Genomic DNA, 16,472 nt, shown 5'->3' with positions numbered 1-16,472 from the left:
ATACATATGTGACACCATGATTACATTCAGTATCAAAATTATTTTGCAGATTGTCTTGATGCATGCTCAATCACACCGAAAGGTTCATCTGGATGTTTTCAGAGGGAGAAACGTTTCGACACTCGTCCAAGTGACTTCTTCAGTCTCAGCTGACTGCAGGTTTCCAACCTTATAAACAGTATTTTGCATAATAACTGAAACTAGCTCACTGAATGAACACTGGGCTTTGAGGTCATTTCCTTGATCTGATATGCAAATTCTCATGACCATTGATCAACAACCACTGATCAAAGGCCATGAGTACCATTCACAGAGAGTTGAGGGAATGGCTGCAATCACAGCATTGTAAGATGGTGACAGATGTACCCTTAGGCCCCTCCTCGATTCAGAGATGGTCTTTCCCTTTTCACATAAATGGCCTCCTTGACTCTGCGCTCAAACCAGCGTTCCTTGCTGTCCAGGATGTTACATCCTCATCCTTGGAATAGTGTCCACTGGCCTGTAGGTGTAAATAGACTGGTCTTTAAGGTTGGGGAAACCTGCAGTCAGAATCAACCTTTTGGGATATATTTCCTTTGCTGACTTTACAATGTTTGTTTTTTGTTGACATTTTCAGAAATGTAGAAACATAATTGTATGTCTTTTGGTTAAGACAGTGGTGTGGAGTGGGGCAGGATAATAGAAAAACATTAAATATGCACCAGCAAAAAGCCATTATACAAGCTGCAGCTTCTGTTTCTGAAAAAAGAAACAAGTGGAAATATGATAAAAACTGCAGTTCCTTAAATGGTTGCTTGAGTCTGATTCCAAGAGTGAGTCAATCCCCTAGACCCCCATGTTAAAAGACCCACCTTTACAGCAACATGAAATATGTTTAGAGCTTGGTACAAAAATAGCTTTAGCCTCTCTAGCTAATTACTTCTTCATAACAACGTTGTAGTGGGTGTTTTTTTTTTTTTTTTTTTTTTAAAAAGCTCATCCACTTTAGTTTTATTAAAGCTTAGAGTTGGATCCACATGAAATAAAAACAGCAGCTCACAAACTGCAGAACTTCCACCTTGGTACGTGGTAGTAACATTTCACACCTTCACCACAGTTAAACCATCAGTATAGTATCTGGAAAGGGCTGAAAAGATGTGAAACTATGTATAGATATGCAGTAGTGCCTAATCTGAGACACAAGCGATATAATACATTTGCACAGATACATCCCTCGGTGCAAACATCCAACATGGAGTATGAATAAAAACACATAACTAAATAAATTGCATGTGTTGTTAAGCAAACTAAATCTATATTCTATTTTTAAAAATCTGCTGATTCACAGACTCATTCCAATTAACTCTATGATACATCTCAACCTTCAGACTCTTGGTATGCAGCACCAATTATCACTGAATTACAGTTTTTCCCCCTGACTTTGTTCTCTTTTCCTTCCCTTGAGGATTACATATTTTTAGAACAACTTAATCTGAAATGGTTGGTGAGGGAGGCTGCTTTAAATGAAACCAACATGGCGAAGACAATTGTAGTTACCCTAACGCTGAAGTATGACAACAGTGTTTCTGCCTGAATTCTGTCTGGAGCGCCTGCTTAGTGTTTCAGATTAAAGCGCGTATTAATCCACTGGTTGACTGAAGCAGTCTTGGCTCCAAGAAACAGACTAATTGCCTTGGGCAACTCATGCATCCATTTATTTTCAGTGCTTGCTTCTTCCTGCTTGGCCTAACTGTGAAACTTGAGCCTTTTTTTCCATGTCTCAGAATAAATGGCAAACAAATACCCAGGACAGGTCGCCAGTCGCTGCAGGGCAATCGCACAGAGACCTTTTGGTCTACAACACAAGCAGTTCTGACCCAGGGCTCATTGATCCTCAATTCATCTAGCCGTCTATACTTCTACTGTAGGTTAAAACTGGGACAGATATCTTTGAAACACACTTTGATGACACTGAATCCCGACCTGTAACCAATAAACAACAATCAGAGAAAATTAGCTAGACAAACGACATTATTTTGATGCACAGAACAGCAACGTCACAGAACAACATGTGACTTAGGCATGACGATTGATGAGACCAAGTCTGGGTGAGCTGGTGTTGTCCATCTATTTATGCATGAAAACCTCACCTAACTCTAGCACTTCTTCCTCCTTCTGTGGTCTTTTCAGTCTAAAGCAGGAACATGTGGCAATGTTCCTGATCTTGTGAGATTCTTACTGCCAACTACAGAAAAAGCTCCAGCTGTTAATGATCTGTTGCTAACTGTTTTTATTAGTCTTTACTTTCTTTACAGTGTCCAAGCCTAAAACATCTGTATAAACTGGTGGAAGTAATCTTTATGTCTCACTGGGAATAAACTAGCTGCTACCTACAGCACAAAGACTGAACAAGCTTTGGTGCAATCGCTGTCTTAGTCTATCGTAGCCATACTTTGTTTGCCTTAATTATGATGTTTTATAGCACCACAGTCTCCCATAGGACTTCATTAGGACTCAAATCTGGTGAATATGAAGATCAATTGCCCAGAGAATTCCTTTAATCTCTTGACTGTCTTTGTTGTCAGTGTGTATGTAAAATCTAGATGATTGGGGGGAAAAAAATCAAACTTTTCAATGAAATTTCTTTTAGTTTTAACCTATAGAGAAAACAATTCACCTGAAAGTCAACAAAGAAGTTCCTAAAAAGCAGGTTTAGCTCAGTGGCCTGTCTTTGGAGTGGAGGTACATTAACCAGGGAACCAAGTTCTCATCTCAAAGCATTAAATACTGTGTTCCACAGATACTTACAAGCTTTCCTTTGGTCTCAGTGGGTTGATACACCTGCAGCATCAGCAGCAGAGTGATTTGATTTTTGAGTACTTATGAGATAATGTTAAGTTCTGGGGTTATTATTAGTTCATCTTAGGTGTTATCTCCTCGTCTATGTAGGTTCCCCATCTGTCTCTCTCCTCTGTGTCCCTCTCCCTGTATCTTTTGTCAAGCTTGCGACAAAATTGACATTGCAATAACAAACTCCACACATCCTCGACACATCCTTGGGCCATTTAAAAGTGGTTGCGATGCGCTCAAAGGCATTAAAGAAAGAGTCAACCTCACTTTCTCTGAAAGGTGGCACTAAAGCAATTTGCTTGCTTGCATCAAACTGATCAGAGGAGAATGAATCAGGAGGTTTACTCACAATTTTACTCACTGGGGTAGAGGTAACAACGCGTTGTCTGGAGGGATCCAGCTCCATAGCCCTTATGCGGAGATGCATAAGCTCAACTTCTTTGGCTTTAGCCTCAAGCTCCACCTCTTTCAGGCGAAGGGCGAGCCTGAGATCCTCCATACCCAACCCTGGTAATTGTCCAACTGGGCTAACGTTTGGGACCTGAATGGCAGCAGGAGCCTCCGCCCCTGGTGTCATCCCTCCACTGGCAGCTTGTGGGATGGTTGCAGCAGCTTCTGCTCCCACATCCACCACCAAACCTCCAGTCGCATCAACCGGCCGAGGTTTCAACTTCGCAATTACCCCTTTATCCAACAGCTGTGCTGTCAGACACTGCTTAATTTCTGCCTTTTAGCATTCAAAGGCACACTAACATTAAACAAATTTGCCACCAACAACAAATCTGCCTTTGTGCATTGATCCAACGTATCCATGGTGGGTTGTTGTGCAAAATCATCCACGTCAAAAGTCATTGTGGCTATTTTACCCCCAACACTACAAGAAAACTGCCAACCAAAAACTGTAGGCAACCTACAAAACACAATGAGCAAAAAGAATGGCAAAAGAAAAGAGCGGACGAGCCCCCACTTTGTTACCCCCCAGTCTAGGGGTACAGGAACGTAACATAAGAGTTAAAAAAGGAAGTGACCCCGCCCTGGGCCCTAAAACCATACACAGAAAAAACTATTTCTTGGTGAACGGTGGTTTATTTGTGTACACTGAAAATGAAGCTCCGGGGTGAACAAAGGCCAAAATAACAAACAGAACAAGCTAAGTCAGGAGAGGTGCTGCTTTCTAAAACCCTATGTGAAACAAAGGACAAATGCCACACTTAACTCCCTCACTGAAATAAACAGGAGAAAACAGTACAAGGAAAAATAATAAGGCAGCTCACCCTATCTGTTTCAGTGCTATTTACAATGTGCTATTTACAAGTGAAAGCTAATGTACACACTATATACAAAGCTCGGTAAGTCACAAGAATCTCAAACATAAAGGTCACAGGTTTTGGAAGCCAGGGTCAGGTCTGCTGCTGCCGCTGGCAGTGGCTGCCCAGCACAACTGCTGGTGAGGGATTCTGAAAAGAGCCACATGATCAGGAACCAATCAGCCGCCGTCAGCTTTTCCAATCAGGAACCTGCAGAGACTTAAAGACAGAGCACAACAAAAGTACACAGCCGGCCAACAGTGTCCCAGGTCTCTCCATGTTTCCTGTTTTATTTTGAAAGTCTTGTGTTTCCATGTTCCGTGTGTTTCATTTTGTTTCCGCAGGTATTTCCACTTCCCTCGTTACCCTTCTGTGTATTTACATCCTTTGTCTCCCTCTGTCCAGTGTCAGGTTGTCTGTTTGTCTCATGTCATGTACTTCAAGTCTCAGGTTCATGTTTCTCATCACAGTTTGTTAATTATGATATCGAACAAAAAACAAACAGCTCAGTTTTTCTTATACTTATTTTTGTTCTCCCGTGTCTGCTTTTGGGTTCACACCTCAAACACATCGGCCATCCGAGCCGTGACATCATCATTAGGGAGTTGAAGGAATGGCTGTGATATCTTTGTTTGTCTTTTTGGGGGTTTCTGATTTACTTTGTTTTCATTGGCTGATTCTTCTTCTTCTGTCTCATCTCATTCAATCCTTACCATCTCTGTCCATCACCCCAACCTTCTGCATGGCCTCCTTCACTACATCCATGAATCTTCTTTGTGGTCTTCTTCTTTCCCTCCTGCCCTGCAGCTCCATATTCAATATCCTTTGTCCAGTATATCGACTATCCCACCTCAGCCTTGTCTCTCGAATGTCATCTCCAAACCTGAGCTGTCCCTCTGATATACTAATTTCCAATATTGTCCATTCGGGGCACTCCCAATGAAAATTTTAACAGCTCTCGCCTCCTGTGCTTTTGTTAGTTTCACCGTCACCAATCCATGCATCATAGCGAGTCTCACTACCATCTTGTAAACCTTCCCTTTCACTCTAGCTGCTAACCTTCTGTCACAAATCACCCCTGACACTCGTCTCCACCCACCCCACCCTGCCTGCAGTCTTTTCTTCATCTCTCTTATGCGGTGTCCTCGGTTTTCGATGATTGGATCAAAGTGTTTAATCTCGTTCACTGTCACTATCTCTGCTCTTTGTATCTTCACTGTTACAGGTCACCTATTAATAACATTTTACCTTACTGTGGTTTAGGTTATAACGCACCATTTCAAAACATCACACTGAAAAATTAAACCTAGCAAGTGCTTTTAAATGTAAAAGGGTAACAAGAGGTTAACAGCTTCATTAGACCACCAACCAAATGAAGCTTTATTCCACAGCTGCTCTAAATTAACAGTATTGATAATTAACACTTTTTATATGTTTCTTTAATGGTTAATCCACCACAAGCTCTTTAATTAAAGATGTTTTTTAATACTAAATATTTATTAAAGTTCACTGTTTTAAAAAAAGGATGAAAAAAAAGAGTAAAACACATTATTATTTGTTGATTAAGAGGCCAAATTACAGGTATTTCTTATTTCTGATCACTAAATGAGTTTAAGTGGTTGAACATTTTGATTAATTTTGGCTTACTAAAACATTTGTGCTTTATTTATGGTGAATTGGGAGTTAAACAGCTGCCTTGCTTTGGCCATAAACACAGTATGTCACAGCATAAATGCAAAAGAGCATCTTTTTCTTAGTTTTGAGATGTGAGCACCTTTGAGAAAACAGCAATATTTGACTATTTTGAATAAGAACTGGCTTGAAAAGCCAAACACAGGTGAAGAGACAATCTCTGTATTTGGTTTGTTCTCACAATATGCATGCTAGGCCCCTCTGGCCCAAGTACATTTGGATCTGCTTTCTTCTTTTCACACACATCCTCTTGAAACACCCAGTGAGGTTCATGATTCTTTGTATTTTGTGGCTAAATTGCATTTGCAGTGACACGCTCCATCATCATCATTGAGGAAGCATCAGACTTTTGAGCTGGGGCTTGGATAGCGGTGGGGGTTAATGATGGGAATTTCAGCTCTGGCAACGGCTCTGTTTAGTTCTTTCCGTGGTCACCCAAAGTTCCCTTGATACTATCCAGAGAGTGAGCTTGTGTCGAGGACCTATGGCGAGAGCAGAATTGGCTTTGTCATGCCCCAAGAGTCTGTCCCTGGAACAAAAGACCGCAACAATTCAGACAATTGCAGTGGAAATGTCTGCGACTCATTCAGGCGTCTCTACCTCTGACCCTTCAGCACTGCATAGAACGCTTCGGTTCACCAGCGCCGAGAATGTTTTTCGAGCTCATCAGTCAGTGAGTGTTCCGAGTCTTCGGGCTTGATTTTGCTGCAGGGTTCTCTGCTGAGAAACCTTTTCCTATTTCTTGACTTTCTTGCTCTCTGAGGCTTCTGTGTCTGCGTTGGACTCATTTTCTGAGGATAACTGAGTTGTTGCCATTTGGCTTTGGCAGCCACCTGATGATGCTTTTATGTTTAGACCCTTGATGAATATTGATTTGGTGTTTTCAGTTCTTGCCGGGTCTCTTTGCTGTTGTATATGTGCATGCATACATTCACAAACAGATTGAACTTTATAGCAAGTAACGCAGTGTCAGGTTTACAAAGAGTCGGATAGTTTTTTGTTTTTTCCTTTGGAACTGCACTGCAGCAGACTTCAGTTTCCTTTAATTCCTGTATGCTTCAGGGTGATGTGCTTTGTTTGTACAAGCTTGAGAAACTAAGATGATTTGGTTGAAGTTTTCATCCTTCAGTCTCCACAGTCTTTGAAGTGCATGGCTTTTTTCTCTGTCTCCCCAGAGCACGGTCAACCGTGTTGTACACCAACGCTGAATTGTTCTGCTTTACTGGCAGCCATCTGGCAAAACCTCACAAACATTCCCTAATGCAATTTCTGTCTGCCTTTTATTCCAGTCATTTGATGTTCCCACACTGTGATCCTCAGCACTGCATCTCTTTTTATGGCTCTTTTAAAAAATGGAAGGACTTCACTTTGTGACCTCCACTTTGTGACTGATATAGAAGATTCCATTTCAGTATTTTCCAGGATACATGTTTGCCTGGCATACTTAGAAAATCTGGGATTTTCTTTTAAAGCTTTAAAGTATAGAGGCTGACAGAGGCCTTGAATATTGTGTAATCGATTATGCTCTCACCAGTATAGTAAGTCTGTTTAGTCAGACTTACAGAGAATCCTGCACTCAGGAGAGTCTGATGTAACATCCTGAGTCAAATCTGCCTTAATCTCCTTTACCGATAGTCACAAAAATATCCCAAGCTGCTATCTTTCACCACAGGCCTGAAACAGGCATTAATTCCACAGAAACTGCACGACTCAACAGAAATGGAAGCAGGTGTAAGAAAGAAACTTATATTGTGCTTCAAATTGAAAATTTGTTGAACATTCAAAATAGCAGCAATAGGCAGTAGTTGTCTTTCTTTCCTGGATTCCCATTAGACACCGTCTCTGGGACTATGCCTCCTTTTTCTTTATTTTTCTTTTCTCATCTTACCAACAGGACGAAACAAGACGTACAAGCTTCTCGGTGGACTGAACCAACAAGGGGAGGGGAAACCAGATTAAAACAAATGTTTTGAAATCCAGAAGTTCAGATAAATATCACAATCACATTAATTATCTTCAGACTTTTACTGAACTCAAAAGCTGGACGCAGATTTCATAAAATGTCATTTTCTAGCCAAGAAGAATGAAGTTGTTCAACCAAAAGAGAATTGGCAATTTTGAGTGTCTGTGGTCTTGTTACTGCTCACGGACCTCCATCAGCTCAGTCACTCGTGAAACATCAGGGAGTGTGTTTATAGGATTGGGGGGGAAAGGAAAATGTTCCTTTCAACCCATTTATATATGTGTGTGTGTGTGTGTGTGTGTGTGTGTGTGTGTGTGTGTGTGTGTGTGTGTGTGTGTGTGTGTGTGTGTATATATATAATATTCTGTAACTCTGTAACTTCTGTCGGTGCTGTGCTTTTTTGGAAATCGAATTTCCCAGAGGAACCCACCCGAGGGATTAATAAAGTTCTATCTTATCTTATCTTATCTTATTTGCCCCCACTGTGTTCTCCATCTGATCACCTGCAATAACAACCTGTGATACAAAACATTTGAACACAGCTCAAACTCGTGTAAGGCACCGCAGTGCCGGAGACTAATTGTTTTTAGGACACGGTGAAAGCAGCTTGTGCTTTAGTCAGTTCAATCAGTGAATGGAGCTTTGTAAATGTGCTTGTATAGTGCATGGCGGGTGGGGGTGGGGTGAGGACTGCCCTGTTACACCAAAGTTACCATTGTAGACTGATATTAACTTTTTTCCCTTTAATCTTAAGTTACTACAAGGAAATGTATCTACTTAACTAGTTATATGTATCTAAAGTTTCACCACCTCAGTGATAAAATACAAATTCTTCAATGTATAAAAGTATCAACCAAGTCTTACACGCCTATGGAAATTATTTTATTAATAAGATGATATGGTATGGTTAGCGTTAGCCAACTGAAACTCTTTTTTTAATGTTACATGGAGGCTGTGATTTATCTGAATAAAAAGAATTTCAGTTTCTATACATAAATGAGGCTCTTTTTTCTGCATTGATATTAAATGCTTTTACTAGACATAAACAATGAGGTGCAGTATCTTGTAGCATACCTGGACAGGCTCAGTCTCTAAAAAAATAAGCAAACGTTGTTTTACTTCACTGAATGTTCACCTTCCAATAGAGCTCAACTCCATGGTTGCAGCTGTGCAGCTGAGCGTGTCTCCTCAGATATGATCCTTTTGGGCTATCACTGCAAAGGATGGCAGCTGGATTCATCTTGCTGTACAGATCTACTTTCATTATGACCATGCTGAAGGTGATATCTGAGCCAACGCTAGAGTGAAATCTATAAAATCCATCATTAATGGGTCATTTTTTCCTCATTTCCACATACTCTACATCTATACAGCGCTGTGAAGATGCATTTGCACCTTTGCAGCTTTGTCACACAAGTTTTAATTCAATTCAGTTTGTTTTTATTTATATAGCACCAAATCACAACAACAATGATTTATATTGTAATGAAACAAAGAAGAACCCAACAATTACATGACCTCCTGTGAGCAAGCACTTGGCGATGGTGGGAAGGAAAAACTCCCTTTTGACAGAAGGAAACCTCTGGCAGAACCAGGCTCAGGGAGCTGGTTGGAGGGAGACATAATCAGTGTCATTAGGTCATGAAACCAATGTTAACGACAGACAAAGATAACCTGAGTAAACACAAAATGCAGTTGATGATTCTTTTATTGAGGGAAAAAATATCCAAACCTCTTTATTAATTCATATCATTCATATCATTAATTAACTGTGATTTCAAACATGTTTTTAGAAAGCTGACTGACTTAGAGGTGAACACGTTTGAAAGGCAAGTGTAAGGTTTCACACGGAGATAAATCCCTGCATTCAGTTCATCTTTGCGTGATATCAAAATTTGAAATCAGTCTGATGACCTGAATGTGTGACAAATATGCAGAAAAGAAATCAGGCAGGGACAAAACAAGGCAGAAGAGGCTTCACATCTATGGAGAAACAAAATGTTCTCAGTGCTTTCAAGTAATAAATAAATTCATAAGTATTAAATACAAGCAGCCACTGAAGAGAATCTTAGACACAATGTGGCTTTTAAGCCGGACCTCTATAGAAACAATATAAGTATTAGGTCTATTTTAGTGAAACAACACAATGCAGTAATTGATGTACTATGAAATGTAAGCATGGATAATCCTCTCTGCATCACTGAGAATCCTTAAAAGTACAGCTCAGGTCAAATTGGACTTGTCAGTTCCTGAACACTTAATGTGATTAGAGGCGCAAGGACCGGCCAAATTTGGCTGAAAACACACTCTGAGCCTATAAGAAATACTTTCAGTTCACCTTAATTTAATTGCACAAAATGTGATTGTGCTTGTCAAATCACAGCTTTAACTTGACCTCAGCTGAAGTGGCAGGCAGGACCTGCAAACTTAATTTAACTAAAATATAAAATAAATAACTCTTCTCTGTACGTGCTATCTCCTAGACCAGGGGTGGGCAACTCTAGGCCTCGAGGGCTGGTGTCCCTGCAGGTTTTAGATGTGTCCTTGAACCAACACAGCTGATTTAAATACCTAAATTAGCTCCTCAACATGTCCTGTAGTTCTCCAGAGGCCTGGTAACAAACTAATCATGTGATTCAGGTGTGCTGACCCAAGGTGAGATCTAAAACCTGCAGGACACCGGCCCTCGAGGCCTGGAATTGCCCACCCCTGTCCTAGACCCCTGCAAAAGATTCACCAAGGTAATCTTGATGGCAGGGCCATTCGATTTAATGAATTAGGCAGCATGCAGACTTTTCATGAAAGGTGGTTCTAATGAGTGTATTTTGTGTGTACATAGTAAAAAGCATGTGCCTTTAATTTATTATGACACATCTTAAGAGCATTAAACGAGGATTAAAAAAAAATTCTCCTTTTCAGATGCGTTTGGTTCCAACTTTGTTAACATGTTACTGCCACTACATTTCAATAACGCAGCAGGAGCGTATAAAACCATCCACCTGTTCATTTGCATGAATGGCATATAAACAAGTCAGGGGGCCTTGCAATCAACACATTGCTCAGTGGCCCCATCAGTGGTGAGAAACATCTCAGTGCATTTGTCGCTGAAACTAGGTTTTATCCCAGGTTCAACAGCAGTAAGATACATTTTCTAACATTTTAGGAAACTTGTGAAACCAGCACATTTCAGATTTTTGCAGTTTTTGCAAATCTGAGAAGTGCTGCATTAAAACGCTTTAACCAAAGGGACACATTTTTGGTACCTGACGCTATCTGGTTGCTAGAAAGCCTCAAATAGTTCACTAATCAAGTCAAAAGTCATTCAGGTCTGAGCAGGCTTCAGGTTTGTGTAGGTCAGGGGTTTCCAACTCCAGGCCTCAAGGACCTGCAGGTTTTAGATGTGTCCTTGATCCAACACAGCTGATTTAAATGTCTTGAAGTCCTCCAGGGGTCTGGTGATGAATAACTCATTTGATTCAGGGTGAGATCTAAAACCTGCAGGAAACCGGTCCTTGAAGCCTGGAATTGGACACCCCTGGTGTAGTTAAACAGGCCATGTGGAGATCAAATGATGTATTGTATTTTTCTTTGGCGTTTTTGGCTTGCTGGTTTGTTGAAGTGTTGAAAGAGATATATTTTATTTGCCATCGGCATATCATGGCTACAGTGAAAACCCCCAAGAGTTGGTCATTAGCATGCAGACAGGGGTGTCCAACTCCAGTCCTCGAGAGCTACTGTCCTGCAGCTTTTAGATGCATCCCTACTCCAACACAGCTGAATCAAATGGTTGGATTACCTCTTCGGCATGCCATCAAGTTTGGCAAAGGCATGATAACAAGCCATTCATTTGATTCAGGTGTGTTGGAACAAGGATGCGTCTAAAAGCTGCAGGATGGTAGCTCCCGAGGACTGGAGTTGGACAACCTTGCAGGAGTAGAACATGAAAGGATGGAGACCCTGATTAAGACCTAAAGACCTTAATACTCTCACAAGGTCTCAGTGAGGACAAATTCTAGTATCCTTCTTTACAGAAAGAAGCTGGATTACAATTTTTCCCTTTCAGGATATAGTTCAGAGTAACAATTGGGCATTCCTGTATTCTGGACTCTAAATTGCTGTCAAGTTGGAAACGCTGTATCCCTATTTACATTTCCCATCTATGAACTGGTCTAAAAGTACGATGTGTGTAGCTTTCTTTTGTCATCTTGTATAATAATCAGCTTATTTTCCTTTCATAATAATTAGCCTTCTTGTACAGAGCGTGAGTCATCTGGGAGGTCACAGCTAATCATGATCTGATAACGTTACTTATGCATTCTCCGACGGTGGAATACAGAGTCTAAGCACATAGGCTCACAGCTCACGCTCCAAATCAGGATCATTCTCAGTGCAACACTTCTCCCCACACCTCACCTTAATATGCTGTGGAAACGACGCTGTCCATCTGACTCATTATTGTGCTTTGTAATCATAGCAACTGCTGTGACTCTCAGGCATTCTGAGATGAATTAGAATGAGAGACATCTCTTTGCAATTTCCTTGAAAGCCCGTTGTCGCTGAAGGAACACAAGCTGGACTGAAAAAGGAAAGAATCTGGAAATAGGTATCATCTTCACTTTCCACATAACTTGAAGTAGACTGCAAATCCAAACGGGAGATATGCCGCAGAGGTGTGTGGGTGCTCCTTTCCCCACAGAGAGAAATCCGGGGTATGAATATAGCTCCCACGAAAAAAAAGAAAAAGCCAGAACAGGGCTGTAAAAGCTGTAATATGCTACTTGAAGGCGGATTTGGTAGTTACTAGTGATGATGGATTCATGTGGAGTTTCTAGGGACTAGGCTGGCTAACAGGCTCATTCCCACTGTTAAATTATTAAAGCTGGAGGGTTCAGGAACATCCACATGTTTTTGCACTCGTCATATTTTATTTCATAGTAGTCATCAGGAGAGAATTAATTATTTATAGTGCCAGGTCCCTAGACGTTTTTGAATGGATCATTTTCGTTGGCAGCTATAGATGATTGGTTAACCTTCTCTTGTTCTATTGCCAGAGGTTTCGGTCCAGCACAGAGCAGCTATATAGAGTGGCATACCGGCCTTTATCCTGCATGTTGTGTTACCATTGCGTGTGATATCGCATTCCTTTTCATCGCTTGCAAATGAAATTTATTTGACACGAATTGCTCAATGTCCCAGGAATCCTTCATCTGTTTGTTTACTCATGCATTCAAACTTCCAGTGGGGTTATCCACAGCAGTGTTTTCACGCTTCCGACGGCTTCTTCTCTTTCAGATCCACCGATTACGGCTCCACATATGAGAGAATGAATGACAAAGTTGGATCCAAGACTGTCCTAAGTTACTTATACGTCTGTCCGTCTAACAAGAGAAAGGTGAGACGTTCATTTATCACAAAAGTTGCTCATCAGTGGAAATACTTTGACATGTTTTCCTTTAATGAATTGGGTATGATTACATTTGCACAGGCCTAATTCCATCAGTACAATCTGAGCCATGTCATACTCATCAGTCTGCTCTCCCGAGAGCCTTCTTTTCAGAGAAAACTATTTCTATTCACTAAATAACTCTAATGTCTATTTTGCCCGTTTTATTTTGGTTTCAGCACTGTCAGTGGAACTTAAGACAAATTTTAGTAAAAACATTGTAATTGGCACGATTACTTTATTTCTTGCTTTGGTTTTTGTTTTCAAAGCACATTTTTTAGGAAAAGCCAATAAGAACAGGGCACTGAGACTCACAAAGATGATTTATTTAGAACAAATATGAAATTCAGACTTTTTCATCACTACAACGCAAAACTCTGAATAAATAAACTATCAAATCCTTTACTCCCCATGAAGAAATATCATGTTTATATTGACACTAGTTAAAATATCTATTAGGATTTCTATAGCTACAACTATAACATCCCAGTTGTTGCACCCATATTTACTGTCGATTTAAGTACCTGACTGCAGCTTAGAGACTCATGTAGAACTGAGACCACCGAGCTGTGTGTGTTGTGCACTTAAATAAATAAGCTGATCTGCAGGGAATTTAAACACATCATGGTCACATTTTGAATCTAACCGGATAAGAATTTATTGCTTAACAGATTAACGTGCAGGTCGCCTGAAGACTGTCCACGACCTGTTTAGACCTGGTAGGGTTAGGGCCACATCTACTGCTGTTTGGCAAACCCAAATGGAAATATTATAACAGAAGAACTTTGAGGAGACGCGATCTGAAAGGTACCATCATAATTGGTTGTGTGATGGATGTTTAGAGGTTAAGAATCTGTATTGAACTTGACAAATCATAGTTTTAAGCGAATCAGCTCATTTTGAGGCTTTTCAATGGGAACATCAGCAGAAAGTCTTGAGGTTTATTGACAGAGACAGAATACAGACAGAACAGGTCTGTTTGGTAAATGAAAGCAGTGTTTATCTTTGGAGCAGCTGCCTGGTTTATATGACATACCTCTGTGGCTTTTACAGGTAGGATTAAATCAGTGCTCATTGCTAAATGCTGTGTTTACAAGTTGAGGTATTAAATAGAATACTAGGTAACATAGGTTATTCGATATTATTATTATTATTGGCATCTGAAATTGAAAATCTTATGTGAGTTTGCTTGTGGATAAAATCGTCTGTCTATTAGTTAGGAAACTATGTACAGTGAGTCCTTGCTCTATAAGAATGTTTCTGGCAACAATCTAAGTGGAATTTTAAGAATTTCAAGCCCCCAAAAAACAAACCCATGACCACTGCCAGCTGCCAACCATCTGCCAGTGTTTTTCATTTGCCAGAGAGTTCTGTCAAGCATTGATTTTTATTGTTTTCTGATAATCTACGAATATGTTTTTCTATCCATCTGTCTAACTCCAGCTAAAATGAAATGTGCTAATTAATACCCAATCATTTAGGGTTTTGGTCATTGTTCTATCTTTAGGGTTACAGGTCATGTCTGTCAAGCAGGAGGGATATTAAATCCCTACACTTTTATATTGAGATCCAAAGCCTTTAGCATCAGGCTGCAACTCTGATATTCCCTCATGTGTTGAACATCACGCATCTGGTGCTCCAAGCAAAAATTTGATAGGCAAGTGAAATCATAGCCAAGAGTGTGCTCCAAGCAGCAAAGCTACAGTCGGAGTCTCTTCGACCTGTAGCCTAAAGGGAACCAGAGCTGTTTCTGAATCCATGTGTTTTCAGTCAATTTACAGTATTCTGTACATAAATATATATCGACCCAGCTCTCTCGGCACAACGCGGCAACTACCGTATGCATATGGCAAAAATAAAGTTTGGAAAGCAGTAAGATGATCAGTTTATCTGGTATTTATGGCCGGGGACAATAATGCTGTTTACGTGGAGCTCGACGGGCTGTTAGCTGGAATAACAAGTCACACTTTGGAGTCGCAGGTTAGTACAGATAGTTAAAGTATGTTTTATGTGAGTCATTATTTTGTTTATTATTTTTAATAGTATTGTACAAGAGTCCTATTGCCTTTTATGCCTTTTTGCAACTGTTACAGTATGAAGAATAACATTTTAGATTATTTTCCATCTAAGATGTGAAATTCAAAGTAAAGACATCGACAGAAAGTGTGGTTCAATTATGTAAGGTCTCTTTTACATAGACTGTCTAATGATTATGCATGTAGAACTTCACATTATCTAAAGAGCACCACTGCACTATCATCACTAGTCATCTGAAGGTACTTTATATTATAAGGTAAATATTATAAGTCAGCTGTTTGCTGGTGGGCTCCCTCCTGCAGCTGAGAACATTGTTAAGAAGGTTAAACCTAAGCAGGAAGGGTTTGGCCTTAATAACAGTCATAATAATACTGACTTTAGAATTCAAAGGTTGCACGTCGAGTTGAGAACTCTCTGTAGGTTTCACACTGTCACAGTGTTTATATGTTAAATCAGTTGTCGCTATAAAATATTCACAAAGGCTTCTTTAAATGCCACCCAGGACCGCCGAGACCGTAGAACTGAAAATTGTTTTCTTTAAAACATTTAAACAGTCAATTCAAAGTAAGTTTAGTCAGAACTGAGATTTTCCCAACAATATGATTACGTATCCTTGGAAACAATCCTTTTGTCTACATTGGCCTACTTGGTTAGACTCATGTGCGGCACAAACCAAAGCGTGACGACAGGCCGTGTGGAGAACGTGCTCGTTGTTGTGGAGGTGCTCGGGCTCATCAGCCTCACTATGCCAGGGCCGAGCCAAGGTACTGACCCTGAATACGTTTGCGTGCCATGGGAGTTAATAGGATCTCCAAGAGTGTTGAGCTAAACCACGTGAAGGTGAGGAACAGATCATAGCCGATGCTGATTGCTCCTCATGACTCACTCCTCCTCTCTGTTTATGTGGAGAAAATTTAATTCCACATCAAGGGCATAGCAGAAACGTAGTCCCTCAGGTTCTCTCTCTCTCAGGTTGCTGATGTGACACACTTTGTGTTATTCGGCTTACGCGAGAAAAAGAAAAAATAACACGTGTACTCATGTAAACAACTGATATTAGTCCTTGTTTTTTTAATGCAGGTTTGTAACGGCGTACGTTGGAAAAAATCTAGCAATAATCCAAATGTTTTCCCAGTTTCATTCTGCCTGTGGGCTGATTGCCTCTTCGACCTCATCTATGGCCTAATTATTTTGGTTTACC

General features: G+C 40.4%; 1 protein-coding gene across 2 annotated transcripts in view; it reads left to right on the top strand.

The window, feature by feature from the left end:
• sorcs3a (sortilin related VPS10 domain containing receptor 3a) overlaps positions 1-16,472 on the top strand; it is a 267,372-nt gene that overhangs the window by 124,207 nt on the left and 126,693 nt on the right. For both annotated transcript variants that reach the window (XM_085356485.1, XM_085356484.1), the window contains one exon: positions 13,084-13,183. In XM_085356485.1, coding sequence (XP_085212611.1) covers positions 13,084-13,183 — 100 coding nt within the window. The remainder of the gene's footprint in view (positions 1-13,083; positions 13,184-16,472) is intronic.

This window comes from Diplotaxodon limnothrissa, linkage group LG6 (assembly GCF_057381915.1).
Source record: "Diplotaxodon limnothrissa isolate DT_005_m linkage group LG6, D_limnothrissa_male_GT1.1, whole genome shotgun sequence".
Taxonomy (NCBI): domain Eukaryota; kingdom Metazoa; phylum Chordata; class Actinopteri; order Cichliformes; family Cichlidae; genus Diplotaxodon; species Diplotaxodon limnothrissa.
The sequence above is the reverse complement of the archived record's forward strand: the minus strand, read 5'-3'. Positions and strand labels throughout refer to the sequence as shown.